General features: G+C 35.5%; 1 protein-coding gene across 1 annotated transcript; it reads left to right on the forward strand.

The window, feature by feature from the left end:
• Positions 1-727: 727 nt before the first annotated feature.
• On the forward strand, positions 728-19279 carry MED30 (mediator complex subunit 30). Its single transcript, XM_057737332.1, has 4 exons — positions 728-1043; positions 7610-7768; positions 9574-9678; positions 18695-19279. Exons 1-4 carry the CDS (start codon positions 867-869, stop codon positions 18788-18790), a joined length of 537 nt encoding a protein of 178 aa, XP_057593315.1. The 5' UTR covers positions 728-866; the 3' UTR covers positions 18791-19279.
• The last annotated feature ends 434 nt before the right edge of the window (positions 19280-19713 follow it).

Here is a 19713-nt window from a genome sequence, read left to right on the forward strand (position 1 = left end):
AATCCCTAAGCATTGAAAATACAGTAAGCGAATAAAATAATCTCTGTTTTTACAAAGTTTGCATTCTAGTGTGTGTGAACAAGGCGAGGAGAAGTCAGAAAGTAAACAAACTGAAAATTATATACAGCATAGTGCCAAAGTGAGAAAGGGGAAGGGGGTGGGGAGGGGGGTAGTGTGCGTGAGAGAGAGAGACAAGTGTTAATTTTATACTTCCAGTGATCGGGAAAGCTTCTCGAATAAACCGACTTTTCAGCAAGGACCAACAACAAATAGGGAGTTGGTTATTAGGTCACAGTGAAGCATGGAAGATTAAAACCGCAAATCGCAGGTTATCAGTTGCAAGCTGTATGCGACTAAACGTGTCAAACTAGCCCCTTTGAGCCTGCCTTCTAGTTGTGAAAGGACAATGATACTACAAACTTCGTAGGCTTGTGATAAGAAAATGATCAGCAAGGAAATTAACAGGAAGCAAGAGTTCTATCAAGAATTGTGACCGCGGGCTGAGACTAGGAAAGGAACTGTGGGAAAGCCCGCCAGCCTTCCACCACGCGCACCGCCCCCTCTGGCTGTAGCGCAGCCGCTGATTGGCTACTTAACCCATCCGTCCCGCCCTGATAGGGCGTCCAGTCCAATCCCGGCCGGCCTAGAGCCGAGACAGGTTCCCAGGGGCCCGCCGAGCAGGCGGTCCCCGTGACGTTTGAGGACGCGGTACGTCACGGTGGCGGAAGTGGCGGCCGCTGTTTTGAAATCAGACCGCCGGAGTGTCACAAGCTCCTGCTCAGGCCGAGGCCGGCGGCCGCCCACCGTCGGGCGGACCCCCAGACGCCTACTTTCCAGGCCTGCTGACCTGACGCCGCTGCCACGCCATGTCCACCCCTCCGTTGGCGGCGTCGGGGATGGCGCCCGGGCCCTTCGCCGGGCCCCAGGCCCAGCAGGCGGCCCGGGAGGTCAACACCGCCTCGCTCTGCCGGATCGGGCAGGAGACGGTCCAGGACATCGTGTACCGCACCATGGAGATCTTCCAGCTCCTGAGGAATATGCAGGTGGGAAGGAGGGCGGGTTCCGCTCCCGGACGTGCGTGGAGAAGGCGGGATGCTTCTGGGAGGGGAGGAGGTGCTGGTGGGGACCCTGGGCATCGGCGCGGCTGCCCTGCGCAGACTTCGAGTGTGGGGTCGCCCCCTTTGACATTCAGAAGCGTTCTCCGATAATGTGTCTGTCCCCAAGATATGAAGATGATGTTTTCCAGACCGGATTTCTGGAAGATTGACGCCACCTTTTCTAGATTCGACCGGGTTCTCTAGTTTCTACGCACACTCTTGTATCTTTCAAGGTAGAGGTGGGTCTCACTCCGCCATGCTCTTTGGATTATTTTAATCTCATTTTCCCACAGAATACTTTTTGAGGGTCCAAGAAGTTGAATTCAGATTTTGCTAACCATCTTTGTTAAACAGACTTATTTTGGTCTAATTGACGTACATTACAACGCATTTACTTAAAGTTTTGACACGTGTGTACTGTGAAACCATTATCCATCACCCCACAGAGTTTCCTCGTGCCCCTTTTAATCTTTACTTTTGGCCTTCCATCTACAGGCGATCTCTGACTTGCTTTCTGGCACCGTAAATCAGTTTGCATTTTCTAGGGTTTCACATCAATGCAGTCATACACTGATTTTTTTTGGGGGGTGGGGGTGGGGTCTGGCTCCTTTCACTCAACATATAACAATAGTTCATTCTTGAACAGTGTTCCATTGTATGAATATATCACAATTAGTGTATCTGTTCATCTGTAGATGAATATTTGGGTTGTATCCACTTTGGAGCTATTATAAATACTACTGCTATGAGTGTTCAGCTACAAATGTTTGTATGAACATGTGTTTCATTTCTCTTCATTAGATAGATGCCTAGGAGTGGAATTGCTGGGTTATAAGGGAAATGTCTGTTTAACATTTTAAGAAACTTTCCCAAAGTGGCCGCACCATTTCACATTTTCATCAGCAGTGTTTGAGCCTTCTGGTTACTCCTCATCCTTGCCAGCACTTGTTATTGTATGTCTTTTTTGTTTTGTTTTGTATGTCTTTTTGCTTGGTCAGTACTTTCTCCCAGTCTGTACCTTGCCTTTTCATTCTCTTCACATTGCCTTTTGAAGAACAGATATTTTAAAGTTTGATGGAATCCAGTTTATTGATTTGTCCTTTTACAGATTTTGCGTTTGGTGCCATATCTAAGAAATCTTTGTCTAACCCAAGGTGGCAAAGATTTCCTAGGTTTTCTTCTGGAGGTTTTATAGTTTCAGGTTTTACATTTAGTTCTGTGATCTGCATGGAGTTAATTTTTTGTTTTTTTTTTTTGCATTTGGATATCCAGTTATTCCAGCACCATTTTGCTAACCCATTTTTAATGCTTATCTTACTACTGTGTGGTGTGGATATCATTCTTGTTTTATGGGTGAGGATTCTGTTTCTGAGAGGTGAAGTGACTTGTCCAAATCTAGTTAGTGTAGGGTAAATTTGAAACCAGGTCCTCGGACTCTTAGAACTTCGCAACTCTTATTTCAATTGGTACACTAAAGAATGTTGTATTGCCTTTTTTTTTTTGTAATGGTTGAGTTTTTTTTTTTTTTTTCTCTTGATTCTAGAAGTAATAGAATTGTATGGAAATCTTTTAAGACCATGTCAATAAGCCAGTGTGAAATCAAATACAAAGGTAATCCAAGAGAAGATATTAAATCTTTGGCAACTGTTTTAAAAATTAATAGATTAAAATATAAGATGATTAAAGTATGGATTAAATGATCTCTCAGAATTTAGCAAACATTTCTTTAATTTTTAACCTGCTGTATTGGACTAGTAGAGCTAATAGCTAACATTTATCAAGTACTTTCCTTGGTCAGGTACACTGTTAACAGGACAATTCTAAGAAGTATTTTTATCCCTATTTTACAGTTAAGGAAACTGAAGCTTAAAGAGAGAAGAATTTACCCAACATCACACATGACTGGTAGCTCTTCCTACTAACCTCTTAATAATGTTAACTTGCTGTCAAACAATTTGTACTATTAACAGAGATATAATACACATCCATTACCGACACTGAAAGAACTGAACTCTTTCCAAAAAAAGTATTATCAATAACTAGATTACATGTGGACACATATTCAAAACAATTTGTAAGAGACTACAATAGTTATTTCTTTGTGCTTCTTATATAGTGAATTCTGTGCTTTAACTCATCTTAGACCCTTTGGGTCGTATCGTAATTGCCTGGAAATGTAGCAACCATGTGTTCCTTCATTTATAAAAGGAAGAGATGTGGTACAAACAGGACTGCATATGAACTACTTATGCATTTTTTTAAGTATTCAAATTTTTAAAATTATCTTCTATATTATTAATCCAGAGGGATGAAGTGCCATAAATACCAACTGCCGGAGGTTATTTCTGAGCACATGTTTTAGAAAAGTGGCTCTTTATTAGTTGTCTTTTAGCCTCTTGAGAATCTGATGAAAACTATGGACTCTTTTCTGAGAAAAATGCACATATAAACATTTTGAGTAAAATGTCAGGGGGTTAACAGATGTCTCCCCAAAGATCGCTAGATCCCAGGTTAAGATTCCCTGCATAAGAAAGCATTTCTTTGGTTTAAATCTTTAAATTTTTTAAATATACATTTCAGAATTCAGAAAGAAAAGGACATTACAGTGAACATTCCCCCTCCCACCCCTACCTGCTAGCTAGCTAACCCCTCTCCACAGGTGATGATTATTAATGATTTCTGTTACTATTCTAGTGTATCCTTCCAAGATATTCTGTGCATATTTAAGCAAATGTGTGTGTATATATATATATATTCTTTCATTTTCCCCTTTTACACAGATAATAGTAGTATATTATCCACACTTTGCATCTTGTTTTTTTCATTTGGTACATTTTGGAGTTTATTCATATCTATACAAAAAATACTCCCTTTTCCTTTCTTAAGGTACATAATAACACACTGCATGGACGTAACTGTACTTTAGTCAGTTCTCTAGTGAAGAGCATTTAGATTGCTTTTAACTCTCACTGTTTTACTGTAGTGAATACCTTCCTACATAAATGTGCATGTATACCTGCAGGATAATTTTTAGAAATGGCTTTGTGCTTCTGTAATTAGAAAAATTTTGATGAATTGCTCTCAGTGGGAGTTGTACCAGCTTATGCTACCATTTCCCAGCCAACTATTGGGCTGTGACTAACACAGCAAGTTATATTTTTGGATCTTTGATCATGTGAAAGGTGAAAATTTACTTTACCTTTCTCCTAGTCTGAAAGAGTTCCAGCATCTCTTCATATTTTTATGAATCATTTCTATTTCCTTTTCTGTTAAATGCTTGTTCACATTATTTGCCCATTTTTCTTTTTGTTTTTTTTTTTTACCCTCTCCCCCAATTTAGAGTTGGCTATTTACATATTAGAAGAACTTGCTATGTGTAACTTGCAAGTATTTTTCCCCAGTCTGTTGTTTACTTTTTGCCATACATGTACATGTTTTTAAGGCAGCTGAATTTATCAGTCTTTTTAGGTTCACTAAGTTAGAAGTCCTTCCCTACTCCTGAATCAGGAAAATTTCTGTTTTGTTTTCTTTAAATTCTTATACTTAAAACTTTGATCCATATGGATTTATCCTAGTACGAAGTGTAAGGCATGGCCCAGCTTTACTTTTTTCCCAAAGACTGATTAATTCATTTTCCTCCCCCCATTAATTTCAGATGCTACTTTATGTAAACTTAGCAATTTCTGGATGCTCTATTCCACTTGGCTGGCTCCTTTTATGTAGTAATGACAAACTTTCTTATATTTCCGAGGCTCTGTGAAGTGTTTACACTTACTTTTCAAAATTGCCCTGGCTAGTCTTGCTCATCTTTCCACACGTACTTTAGAATCACCTAATTCTGAGAAAAACCTGTTAGTGTTTTTATTCAGTTGATTTAAGCTAGAGAGACTTTACATGGGTATGATGTTGAGCCTTACTAACCAAGAACATGGACTATCCTTTTTTTGTCTCTATAAAGTATTTTAAGTTTTCATATTTATCTTGACATTTTTTAAGCCAAGTATTTCAACTGGATATTTTATATTTATTGTCGCTGTTCCTTTCTTATTTTCTTTTGTTTTTATATATGAAAGCAGAGCTATTGTTTTCTGTGTATTAATTTTGTATCCATGTCCTTCTTGACTTCCTTTATTGATAGAAGCACTTCATCATATCATTTGTAAATAGTGATGATTATACCACATCCTTTTTATTTTTTTAACTTTTTATTTATATTGGAGTATAGTTGATTAACAATGCTGTGTTAGTTTCATGTGTACAGCAAAGTGATTCAGTTATATATATGTATATATATAATGTATATATATATGTGTGTGTATATATACATGTGTGTGTATATATACATGTGTGTGTATATATAATGTATGTATATACACGTGTGTATATATATAATGTATGTATATACATATGTATATATACATGTATGTGTGTGTGTATATATATATATTCTTTTAATATTTCAGCTTTTTTTTCCTTCTCTAATTGTATTGGCCAGTGCCTCCAGAACAGTGTTCACTGGTAGTATTAGTGGTCTTAGTAGACATCCTATTCTATTCCTGATTTTAGTGCAGACAGTTGTAATATTTCCACATTAATCATGGTGTTGACTTTTTAACTGAGATAAATGCATTTTATTATGTTGCGGAATTTTTATTAAGAGTTTTATATTTGTTTTAAGAATGGATGTTGAATTTAGTTGAATACCTTTTTAGTGTCTAGTGGTATGATCATATATTTACAAATATTCATCAGTATTCATGCGTGAGGTGGTTATTGATGAGATTGTTAGCTAAACGTCTACATTACATAGTATATACCAAGAGATCCTAGGCACTATTGTAACATACTCTGTGGTATACGAAACTTGTCTCTCTCATGTTCACTGCTTCTAAAACAGTGCCTGACACATGAAAAGTGTACAGTAAAATTTTTGAATGACTTAATTGTTCCCTTCTCTGAGAAGTTGATGCTCTATGCAAAAACATACACAAACTTGCTAACAGGGTGAATTTGAGGAGGGTGGTTCTTTGTATTTCAAGGGTTTTGTTTTCCTTTATGAAAGGATTTATCAAGAGTTATTTTACATGAGACTTCTTAGTGAATTTTAAGTGTTGATTTATGGATAAAATAATTCATGGAAGTAAAATAATACAAACTGTACTTTAAAACCTTGGGTGTGCATGCACTATACTAAATGCAGGGATATAAATGTGCGTAACTTCCAATCTTTATTAAGTACAAATTATGGGGAAAGTACTAAACATAGTCAGTGCCATAATAAAGGTAGAGAATGTTTCTGTATGCAAGATGTAATCATTATACTTTTATTATCACCCAAACAAGAAAGCAGTGACCCTTTGAAACTTCTCTTATTTGTTAATGTTTGTGAAAGTTCATAAGTTTGAAAGGTCTTGAGAAAGCCTACATTGTACTAGAGGGTGAACTCATAATACTTTTCTCCTTTAAACTGCTTTGACTAATTCAGTCTTTGATATGTTATCACATTTCTTTGAGATATTGTGCTCAGAATGTTTTAATGCTTCAGAATTTCCAAAAATCCTAATAAAAACTCATTTCAAAGAATTTCAGAAGATCCATCTCAACTTATAAACCATAACATTACAGGAAATTTGGAAATGAGAGAAAAGAAGAAAATGAATTATTATTCTAACTTGCATGATTTCACAGATTAAATTGTGGGTATAAAATACTGTAAAGATGTACAGAGAAAGGAAGATTTTATTTGTGAGTTTCAGCACTGCACAAAAAGTGCATTTAGTTCTAAATAGTAGTCAGTTTCCATTTATCTGTGATTTTTGTCATTTCAAAGTATGTATTTTTGGCTTCTTTTGATAAAATTCCTGAATTAAAAATATATAAGCATCCAAAACAGAGTTATGATCATAGCAGTTACTTGTAATAATTAATGATGTTCAAAGAACAGACTGATTTGCACCTACATCTCCTGCCATTGGTTTCTTTTCAAAGTAAAACTTTTGGTGACACCTTTATGTTTTAATGTATGCCTTGAGCATCTTAATTATCACAGTTAAGGAATTTTGAGATTATTTTTGCAACACTGGCAGCATACTCTTTCTTCTGCTGAAAAGTCGTGATCTTCATTTTTTCCTTTTCTTCTTTTTCTTTAAATTGTTATTTTGTTTTCAACTTCCTTGCGTTCAGCAGCTTGCTGCCTTTATGTGATAGTGAGTGATGTTAAAATTGCATATTCTTTTTAAAGTTGTAATGTTAATATAATCAAAAGTCAGAGGTGGCAAGTATTTCAGCTGATCAGAGAGGCTTATCACAAAGTCTCTTCTAGATCTGCTTTATAGTATGTCAGGGAACTAACTAATAAGTGAGCATGTATTACTCTTAAGATTGAGCTTGACTAACTGTGAGGAACAGCTTGCTTTTATGCATTGCTTAAAAATTGTTACTGTGTGTTCGCTTTACTTAAAGAAAATCTTGATTTTCATTACTTTATATTTTTGGTTTTTTTGTCCGAGAAGCTGCCAAATGGTGTCACTTACCACACTGGAACCTATCAAGACCGGTTAGCAAAGCTACAGGACCATCTTCGCCAACTTTCTATTCTCTTCAGGAAGCTGAGATTAGTCTATGACAAGTGCAATGAAAACTGCGGAGGGATGGATCCCATTCCAGTAGAGGCAAGTTTTAGTGGTAGAGGGAGGATGAGTGTAAGATAGTCTCAGGACATTTGTAATTTTTTCCTCTCTTTTCTATTTTCACAATATTTCCAGATTTTGAATCATACTGGTTTTAATTTTGACTAAAGAGGATAAAATTGTGAGAGAGAGATGTGTGTGTATATTTATATAGTTATTACTGTCTTTTCATGTTAATAATTTCTTGTAGACTTAACATCCAGGCTGATTGTGAATTTCTGTTGTTAGCAGGAGAGGGTTCTCTGTGGCAATTTTTATTATTGCTGTCATTGTCTCCTTTTAATTAAATCAGTGGATGGTGTTTTAGTAGGCATTTTAATAGTGTTAGGACTGGAGGACACGGGGCTGGGGGGGGGCGAAGGGGAAGCTGGGACAAAGTGAGAGAGTAGCATAGACATATATACACTACCAAATGTAAAATAGATAGCTGGTGGGAAGTTGCTGTATAACAAAGGGGGATTAAGTCGATGATGGGTGATGCCTTAGAGGGCCAGGACAGGGAGGGTGGGAGGGAGTCACGAGAGGGAGGGGATATGGGGATATATGTATAAATACAGCTGATACACTTTGGTGTACCTCAAAAGCTGGTACAAGAGTGTAAAGCAATTATATTCCAATAAAGAGCTTAAAAAGAAAATTAAAAAAAGAATACTTTTAAAGTGGTTTTCATGTAAGTTCTTTACAAATAAAAGGTTATAACCACTTTTATCATTATTTAAATTTTCTTAGTGGAATCATTCTAGTTTTTAAATTATTTTTAAAAATTGAATATCGGATCATAGATATATTTTAGTTAATTAGGTATATGATATTTTTATAGGTGTCCTTTTCCTGTTGACAAGCTGTATCTCTGCTACCAAAGGTAGCTGGGAAGGTTTGGATGTTCTCTCACTGCATATAAAGAACAGTTTCACGTAATCGGTGCTTTCTTGTTTGAGTGATCAGCATGTAAAGAGTGAACAGAGAAAGAGTAAACTGCAATACAACCTGAAAAGAAGTGGGCAGAGATGTGGAAGATCAGAAATGTGGTTGACACTGACAGATGCTGCAGAGAAGTCAAGAAAAATAAGGAATAAAAACTGTCCAGCAGATTTTGCTAGAGGAAAATTGTTGGTATATTTGAGCAGAGCTTCTGTGAAAAGGTAGCAACAAGAAGTCAGATCATAGTGAGTTGAAGATTAAACAGGAAATAAGGAACTGAAGCCAGCAAGTGGATATCCATCTTTCAAGAAACTTAGATTAAAAGCAAGAGAAGAAAGCAGTAGATTTTTTCTCTTACAAAAAAACTTTCTCCCAACTAAAAGACATCTAGAAATCTACATAGACACTAGATAGCAAGTAAATCACATTTATATAAAACACATCTATGAAGTTCCTTTCTTTCTAGTGTAGATGAAGGAAAGCCTGTTCTATCTCAGTGGACTGTAAATTTCCTAAGGGTAGGACTTATATCTTAATTGTCATTATTTTTGCAGTGTCTCCTTACCCAGTGTCTGCCAATTAAATATTTGCTAATTGACAGAGTAGGATATTACTTAATTACGTGTGACGGCTAATTTTGCTAAAAGGACTATTTTGCAAAAGAAACCTGAAAAGCTAATATATAGAATGCATCAGAATGATAGACTTCAAATGCTTTTATTTTAGGCTGTCACTTGAGTTAAAATGTATTTTTGTACTATTAAGATAAAAGTATAAAAATTGATCTTAAATGTATTATCTCTACCAGTATAATTGGAAATTGTGTGTCATATGTTTGACTTTTAACTTTTGTCTGTGACTCTCAGCAACTTATTCCTTACGTGGAAGAAGATGGCTCAAAGAATGATGACCGGGCCGGCCCACCTCGTTTTGCTAGTGAAGAAAGGCGAGAAATTGCTGAAGTTAATAAGGTGAGTTGCTAGTCTGTATGTTTTATATTTCTGAACTACTGATAAAAATTACAAGGGAGTCTATGTAACTCAGAAACAGAATTTGAATTATAGAATTACCTGAAGTTGTTTCTGTGGCAAATTTAACCTACTTAGAGTAGAACCCAGAATTCAGAGGTAAGCAGAAATGCCATCTGAATAGTCAGAAGAGAGATCACAGAATGCAGGCAGTAAAGCTGATAGAAAAGCCTCATAGGCACTTAGTCACAACCCATTTGCTTTTTTCTTTTCTGCGCAGAATTGTAGCTCTCTAGCTTATAGCATATTTGGAGCAGCAAATGATAAAAATTTACAAGTAGGAGATGTGAATGTCTCGACAGCTGAATAAGAAATTGAGAGAGTTATCAAAGCACTACCCCATCCCACCCTCCACCCCCCAAAAGTTCCTGACTTGAATTTATTGCTGAGTACTTTTAGAAGTTCAGAAGATAATGTTCAAGGGAAACAAAGGGGAATAAGGAATGTTGTCAGTTCATTCTGTGTTGGAAACATGGCTTACCAAAACCTAAGAGCACACTTAAATAAAACTAGCAGTCTCGCTCCTTCACTTACATATACATGCCCCCACTGCCTCACTGCTAAAATTCCTGATGCTACTTAATAGAATTCATCAGGGTATTAATTAATCCACCAGAGCCAAAGGTAGAGGAGATGGAGGAGGATGACACAGTTTACATATATAATATGTAATGTCAGTAGATTAAATTGAAAAAAAAATTTTTTTCTCAGCTCTAAAAGACATTTGATAGACTTCAAATGTTGCTGATTCAAAGAATGCTTAAAACTATTAACAAGATAGTCTTTAAAAAAAAAAAACTTTTTATTTCAGATAAATAGCCAACATTTTTCTTACAGGTGAAATACAGAACTAGTCCTATTAAAAACAGGCATTAAATAAGATGCCTCACAACACTGTGTTTCATACTATTTTAGAAGTTATAGCCAGTGAAGCAGAAATAAACTTTAGGAAACAGGGGTTATTAATATTATGTAGAAATTTGTTACGTTCCTTAAGCTTGTACGTAACATTATAACTCATGAGTAAGCTCAAAGAAGCTCACTGATTAACAAGTAGAGTGTTTGATAAAAAAGCTTAATACAGGATTGATACCATTATTCTAAAATGCCATATAGCAATTAGGTTATACGATCCTATTCACAATTGCACCAACAGGTATTAAGTAGTTAGTAATTATTTCCATGATATATGTAACTAAATTTATTAAGATACATAAAAAGTTTTGAATAGTTGAAATAACACATTAAGTTCTTATGTGGGCAATAACTATTCCAAAAATGCCAATCTTGTTTATTTCCTAGTTTTCATACAATAACAATCTAAATCCAAATATGAATTCTCTTGAAATTGCACAAAAATAACAAGATTTTCATGCAATACCAACCAAAAAACAAATCCAAATTGGAATTTTTTTCTTGAGAGCATACTAAAATACATATATAAAAAAATTCTGATAAGAGTAATAAAACAGAAGCACTCTTTGCTTCAAAAATTAAAATGTGATATGAAGCATATTGTAAAAACAATAATTAAGTGTGAAATACCCGCACAAGAATAGACAGATTAGTAAAATAGTAGCCAGAAAAATTGTCTTCCTGTTGTATATGAGAATTTAACACGACATAAGAGGGATTGTGTGGAAAATTAGTCTTTAAAAATAGACACTTTTGGGGAAAATTAAGCTAGCTGTTACATTACACCATGTGTCACAATGAATTTCAGAGTTGAAAATAAAACTTGCAAAACAAAATACTGGAAAATTAAAAGAAAAATGTATATCAAAACTCAGGAAAAAAGAAAAAGATGGGTAGATTTTTATAAAATAACATTTAAAAAAAATTTTTAAGAGGCGAAGTATAAATTGGGAAGAATATTTCCAGCAAATGTGACAGTAATAAGCATAAAGAATTTGCGATAGGAAACTGGTAGGGGATTAGGAGTGGGTTGGGAACTTTAAGATCTTGAAGAATAAGTGGTGTTTGGTAGTCCAGAGAGATGAGACATACATTTAATAAGAAGTGTTACATGTTTCTGTTGATAATCTATGTATTAATTCACAACACGTGTTCTATTATTTTTCTTTCTAGTAAGGATATTATTTAAAGGATATTATTTATAAAATACAGTGAAATGTATATATAAATAAAACACAGTTGTGATGATAACTTTGATTTCAGAGTACCACATGTGACATAAATTATAGTTTGTTCTCTACCATAGAAGATATTATGATATGGGGCGGGAAGCTTGTGTAACTTCAGAAAGATGTAATTTTTCTAAAGATAAATTTCAGTTCACTTTCCATTTCTCTGTTCCTCATTTTTTTCCTAATGTGATGATTTAGAAATAATGTATTCTTGATTTTTTTTTTAAAAACCTTTCACATAATCAGAATATAGTAATACTTTGACAGTGTGTAATCAAAAAACTCTTATTAGCTATTGACCTAGAATTTTGTGAATTTTAAGTAAAGGATATAATTGATACCAAGGATATGATGTATAAAAGTGTTTCTTTTTCCACATGAGGATGTAGCTCTCCTTACAGCCTCTCTGTCCTGGACCCATCTGCATACTTGCCTTCCCCCAACCCTTTCAGTGAGGTTATATCATCATTGGGGTTCAATAAATATTCTGTGTTCATATTATTATGGCACATAAATGCTGTTTATTGCTAAGCCACACAGTAAACTACAGTTACATTTCCTCGAACAATGATTTTGTCTTCCTAGAGTTAATAATTCTGTAATTTTGAAAAATTTTGATCAGTTCTCTATGCATCTGGGGCAGCACCTCAGTACTGTTTTCCAGAATCAAATCATCAAACAACTTATAGGTTCTTCCCGCCCCTGAGTCCTCCATCTTGCCAGGTGTGGATCAAATGCTCTCTAGGCCTGCTGTTCAGCTGTTGCCCTGAGGCTTTCCTTCACCTCTTCCATTGGTTTCACTATTTCCTCAACCTTCCATCTTCCCCTTTCTTGCTTTATTTACTCCCTCATTGGTAAGGTCCGTACATCAGTGACTTCTTCAGGAGGAAGGCAGGGACTTAAGTTTTTAGTCTTCACATATATCTGTCCAGTTGATGGTTTGGCTGGATGCAAAATTCTATGTTGTAAATTAATTTCCCTCAGAAATTAGAAGGTATTTTTCCATAATCTTCTCATATAAGGTTTGGAAAACTTTAAAGGACAAGATAATAAATATTTTAGTCTTTGTGAGACACACGTGGTCCTAATTCCGGTGTAAAAACCATCGTTAGCTCACTGGCCTTACAAAAACAGGTCACCTGCCACAGTTTGCCAACCCCTGTCTGTTATGTTTTGTTGTTTTTGCAGATGGAGGCTCTAAAAGATCTGATGAGCATCTGATGCTTAAACATGAGCCATTTATATTTGGAGTGAGGCACTGGAAAGCTGATCATAGGCTTTGTGAGTTGGCTTCATCATAGTGAGATTTGGAAGCAAGCTGGCTGTTTACTTTGGGGGACACCCAGCAATCATTTGCTGAGGTTTTTTTCTTTAGGGCTGTTAAGTTTCTTCAGAGAAGAATCTTCCAGTGCTCCGCATAGAACGACAGTCTCTTGTCTTTTTGCCATCTGCTGTGCTGGTGGCACGGAATTCCCAGCTGTTCTGATTCTATTTCGTAGGAAACAAACCTCTTGTTCCTTGAAAGGTAGGACAGGACACAGGAGAGGGTGCTCAGTTCCCTGTTGGTGAGGAGCTAGAGTGAGCACCTGGGACGCTCACTAGTCCCTATAGCTGTTTCCCTCCAGTTTCCGTCCCCAGGCCTCACACGCTGACTTTTTGCGAAGGCAGCTGTCTCCATTTCTCCATGGAGGATCAGCCTATTCTCAGTGGCATCCTTCCTGCATCCTTCTGGGCTGTACAGTAATCTCCTCCCACATCATTTACTGCTTCTCTCCTACTTTTCATCTTAAAATGTGCCACCTGACATCTACTATTGTCTCCTTTCTTATCATTTTTCTCCACTTGGATTTATAGCTTTTTCATTCTCCTCCTGCCATTTTATTAGGGTTTGAGAAAAAAAAGATAAACACATGTTTACTTCACAGTGTTTATCTGCAACAGGTTTATTTCAATACACGAAATCACATTTCTGAAGGTTTATCTATTAATGGAATAAAAGCCCATATTTTAAATTCTGTGTTCCATTTATACTTCAGGCATTTGAGAACTCTTTGATTTTGATTAAACCATTTGAATCTGTTGAATTTGCTGTTGTACATACTTCTAACTTTGGGGTAAAACTTATTTTAGTTAACATGGTATTGAACTGAAGATTATTACAAAGAGGAAAGAATCCATTAAATGTTTTAAATTTAAACAGATTTAAAGCTTAGCCCTGTATTTCCATGGAAATTGTTTTTGTTTTTTGTTTGTTTGTTTTTGAGAGAATTTAGAGAGCAAATGTATTCTCTTGAGTGGCAGGGAAAGTATGCATTTGATTGGCCTCATGGCTCTCTCTTACTTCCTGGGAATTGTTACTACAATTTGAGATAGGACTGGAGAATTAAGTGGTAAACAGACACACACACAGGAGAGGACTAAGATTTGGTTAACTCAAATTGAAATTCCCCTAAAAAAGGCAGAAGAGAATAAAGTTAGTAGCAAAAAACCAAACAAGGTGGGTTTTTTGACCCAAAGAGGTTTTTAACTCATTCCTTAAATACATCTTAAATATGAATTGACTTTAATATATATTCTGACTGTTAACCAAGTTATCTTATGTATCACTAGTGCTAGTAATGTATTTTATTTTTTCTTTTCCCCCACTTCTAACTTTGTACCTCCCTTCTAGAATATAAAGATTAAAATATAATTGAAAAATTTTAAAACACTGAGTAAATTAATGATCAATTGATATATTTTTCTGCCTTAATGGCACACATTCTGTGAAATGTGCTTCTGTGAAAAATATGTTTATTTTAAACAGCCACCTTCAGATAGTAAAATGTTTGGTCTAATTACATAATCACATGGATGCTTTTAAAAGCAGTCTTAATTAATTGATTTCATTTTTCAACTACCGTTGACCCTTGAACAATACATGTTTGAACTGTGCGAGTCCACTCATGTGCAGGTTTTTTGCAATAAAATACTCCAGTACTACACAATCCACAGTTAACTGAATCTGCAGATGCAGAACTATGGGTACAGAGGGCAGACTGTGAGACCTGAGCATCCTCGGATTTTGGTACCACAGCAGGTCCTGGAAAGAGTCCCCAAAATTGTTGAGGGATCAGCTGAATATCACTGTGTACTTGAAATTGTACAGAACATATTGGTGGTCTGTCTGGTTTCTAACAACATATATATCACTAATGCCTGCCACAGTGGCATGAAACTTTGAGGCATGAAATTTGTAATCAGTATTTGATATAAATCATCAGATGCAGAATGACCTAATTAAATAGGCAGATTTTTGGCTTTTTAAAATACTTCATTTTCTTTTCATTTGTCCTGGAATCCATAAATCCTAATACCCAAGAAAAGGATGAACACTTGTTTGAGACTATATTTTAAGGATATCAGAATAAGTTCTATTTTGCTTAAAACTACTCTGATGATAGTAAAATGAAATTGAAAGAGATATGTGAGTAGTTTTTACAGAGTTGACATATAATTGAGTTCCAGCATTTAGAAGTTAAAGCATTTTTGACCAATTGTCACAGCCTTTGCATGAATATTAAATTACACGGTATGACTTAGCATAAACAAATTTTTTTTTTTAAGTATCTACTCTACTTACACATTCACCTGTTAATGTAACAAATTAGGCACAGCTGATGGATTTTGATAATAGCAGCTGTCAACCTCTGTTAAAATCAATCAGTGGCTAGATTGTATATATTAAATCCTGTATCGTCATGAAAATTTATTTACAGTTTAACCACTAATAAGCGTAACTGTCAGCTTTGCTGTTGATATTTTCATGATGTATTTTGGTTCTAGGTATTTTACTTGTATGCTAATTTTTTTAATTTAAAACTTTGTGGTCTGAGACAAACTATCCAAATGCCTTATAATATATCACACTTAAAAAAAATTTTACTATTCCCTAGAGTTGAATATTACCTTGAAAATATCCCACATTTTTTAGTTCTCTTACTTCATTTTTTTAAAGTTAATGAGGCTGAGTTTTTTAAATGAATATATCAGAATTTGTATTTCCAAATGAGTATTCTTGAAAGTAGCATTTATTCCAGTGATGCAACCACTGTAGGAGTCATATGTAACCTCTGTTCTGATACTGATTTGAAAGTCTGTTTTTAACCACTCAAGAATATAATTTTATTACTTCTAGTTACTCCTTAATTTATACTGCAAATGTCATCACTAAAGCTTCTTTCACCAGACTTGGCCTTTGGATGGTCTTCAACTGTTTCAAAAACTTAAATACCTCTACTTTCTCCTTTTCCATGGATACAGATTTGTCACCATTGAAGTTATTTAGGAGAACCCATCACACACATTTGCCCAGTTAACCTTTTTCATTGCAGTTTAAATCATGTTTCTTCTCCTTCAAGAATTTTAATTTAATTACCTACTAACAAGCCCATATTTGTCCTCCCTTCAACTCTTTTGCTCACCACCAATTTTTCCAGACCCCAAACAAAAATATTTTCCTTGTTTTCTGACCCTATCAGTTGGGGTTCCACAGCGTCTGATATTTTTCCTCTGCCATCTGCCTTAACCAGGTTGTGGCCTAGTTGTTTGGGCATTAGCTTCCTCCTACTTGATGCTGAGTTTCCTCAAGGCAAGAGACCACTTCTTATTCATTTTTCTTCCCATACAATGCCGAACCCAGGGCCAGGCACATAACATCTCCTCGGTAAATATTTATGGAACAAAATGTTACAGGCTCAGAGTTGCATTCCAAAGAAAAGTTCTCAAATTTTTTAAAGTGACCATATTCAAAATATGTCAGAAGGTACTAATTCAAATAACTTTTTAAAAATCAACTCATATTCTTTCTCTTCCTCTTATTCTTATTGAGTTGCTCTTTTCCATTTTCCTCCTGCAAAGTGAGAACTGAGCAGGGAATCCTGGTGGCCAAAGTCTCCCACAGCCTTGGGGAGTGATGGCTTGGTGGAAGAGGGCAGCTGACTGTGAACTATTCTGAAGCCATGAATTAGTTCCCTGAACTAAACTTACTGATTTTCATTACATGTCTCTGTGTAACTGATTTTCATCTTATGTATAGGTGTAAAGAAAGTAGGACTGGCAAGGGCCTAGTAGATTATATAATCCCACTTCCTAGACAAGAAAACTGAGGATAAGGAATTTATCTAAGATCAAATAGCAAGTTAGAGGCAAAGTCAGAACTGGGACTGAGGTTTTTGACCTCCCAATATACAACCTTTACTTGTATATTCCTGTTTTGCTGCCACCCTTGATTACTGGCATAAGTGTCAAGTTTCTTGGTCTCTAGGATGACAGAGACTTTATAGGCAACTACCACATACTTATGACAACAGAACTTAGAAGATGGGCTGTGAAAACTGATTGAGGAGACTGAGTACCTAAAGTACTAATAGTATCTTCTTCCCAAAAACTATGTTAAAGTGAGCTTTATGGTACTGAGTACTGTATGCTAGCCCTGTGTACTGTACAGCCATATGTTTTAATCTGACTGTGTTGTCTTAATTCTCTTTTCAAATATGAATTAAATTTAATTAATATTAAAGTCTCTTTAAGTAAGTTGCTTTTCTGTTTTCCAGTAAGAATTTCTTCCTCTTCCCTTTTAGCTTCTTACCTCCTGTTACCTAATTCTAGACAGAATGTGAGCAACTTATTTAATCTTAGTTTGCTCTTTAATGAAATCAGAATTAAGATTTTTAGGTCTCTTTATAATGAACATGTACTACTTACTCTGGAGGTATTTTAATATACTATCTTTAAAATTATCTAACTAAATATATTATTTCCAAATGTAATGTTTCCAAGAGGTTACTTAATAGTAATGATTATTATAATAGCTAGTAAACACTTTGAAATTCTCTATTTTTATCTTGTTTTATCTACGCAGACATTTACTGCATAGGGTTTGAAGAAAGGATGCTTAAAAAGAAGTTTAAAAACCGTGGTCTAGTAGAAACCCCTATCTGGAGATGCAGACACACATGCCAGGTGCATTCAGGGCATCCAACGAATCTTAGTTTTGAAGATTGTATCAGGGCTGTGCCATCTTGTCTTCAGTTTTCAGAATTAGAAGTAGATCTCACTTCATGCTGAGAGCCAACAGTGACTTCTGTCACATGTTTGAAAGACCAACTGCATCAGGCATTGCGTTTTTGTTACACTTTATACTCTGTATTGACGGTTTCTGTTCTGTGCCTACCAGTAACATTTATGGTTTCTGTTCTGTGCCTATCAGTAACATTTGTCGAATGCTTACTTGTATGCCAGGCACAGTTCTAACACTTGACATGAATCAGATCTTTAATCCTCATAACAACTCTTATGAGGTAAGTTCAGTTATTATCCCCATTTTTCTGTTGTGGAAACTGAGGCACAAGGAGGTTAAGTAATTTGGCCAATGTCATGTATTTAGATAGTGAAGGAACTGAGTATAAACCCAGAGAATCTCGCTCTAGAGGTTGTGCTCTGAACCATTATGTTGGGCTGCCTCTTGGAAAACCTGTGTACTTAGATTTTGTAACAATTAAATATTTAGCTTATTTTCTTTGGTGGTAGAAGTGGAGGAGTAAAGGGAGGTGGGAGCTGGAGCCATAGGCCTCTGTGGGCTGAATTAGAATTCATTATGCCTTTCAGTGAATGTTTGCGGCCAGAAAAGGATCGAGCCCTTCTGCCTTACAGAAATATTTAGCTTAATTTCTGTCTGGATCATTAGAGTTCTAACTTATGACATTTTAATCTTCTACCTTCATGGTATATATTTTATGAACCATTTCTGAAGAATTCTTTTGTTTCTACAGAAACTCAAACAGAAGAATCAACAGCTGAAGCAAATTATGGATCAATTACGAAATCTCATCTGGGATATAAATGCCATGTTAGCAATGAGGAACTAAACTGACATTTAAATTTCCGGCTTTACACACGTTATACCATTTTTTTTCCCTCAAGTATTTTTTCCCTTTGAAGAAGATTATTTATTACCTGCTTTCATTCTAGTCACTAGAATGAAAGTTTCTATGTTTTACACTGTGGTTTTACATTAAAGTATTCACTGGTGTTTTTTCTTTACGCTATTGATTCTGTGAAAGATTACTGTAATAAACGTTGATGGGGTTTTTTGTTTTTGTTTTTTGGTTAATCTTCATAAATGGAATAATTGTTTTTTAAAAGCAAAATAATTAAGTTTTGTAAATAAATTTCTAAATTCGATCAATGATTGTTTTGTTCATTTCACTACCCTTTTAGGAGAGAATGAAAGGTTTAAAAAATATCAAGTTCACTCCATCTGTGGTATAAATTAAACGTATAAGTTGCCATTTCAGCTCAATTTTGAAAATTCAGTTTGAGTCCCAAAGAAGTGAGTGAGAAAACTGTTAACTTGTCTATTGTTGTAAGCAGATGAAAATTAAAATTATTTTTATTGTGGTTCTTCAAATATTGGGTCTTAATTGGAATGATCTAGCTCTGAAAGGAAAGAAAAATTTGTTGCAATCCCAACTGTGTGCTTTTTTGCTGCCTGCTTTAGGCCAAGAAGCAACCCCCATCTGATTTTTCAGATATATCCTAAAGTAATCTCAAGCACATTTTAGAAACAGTGAGTTTTTAAGAGCTTAAATGAGATAGCTCTATACGACCAGTGCTTCTGTAGACTGGTAGCTCTCAGATTATAAATAATGTATCCTCAAATAAGAGAGTCGGATTCTTCTCAGGAAGTGCTTTTCCCAGCCTGATCCAGAAGCTCCTACCTACTGGCCTTGGTTTTGACTCAGTAAATACTGCTGTTTCACTTTGCAGTATATGGATTTTCTGGAGGTCC

Source organism: Hippopotamus amphibius, chromosome 5 (genome assembly GCF_030028045.1).
Source record: "Hippopotamus amphibius kiboko isolate mHipAmp2 chromosome 5, mHipAmp2.hap2, whole genome shotgun sequence".
Taxonomy (NCBI): Eukaryota; Metazoa; Chordata; class Mammalia; order Artiodactyla; family Hippopotamidae; genus Hippopotamus; species Hippopotamus amphibius.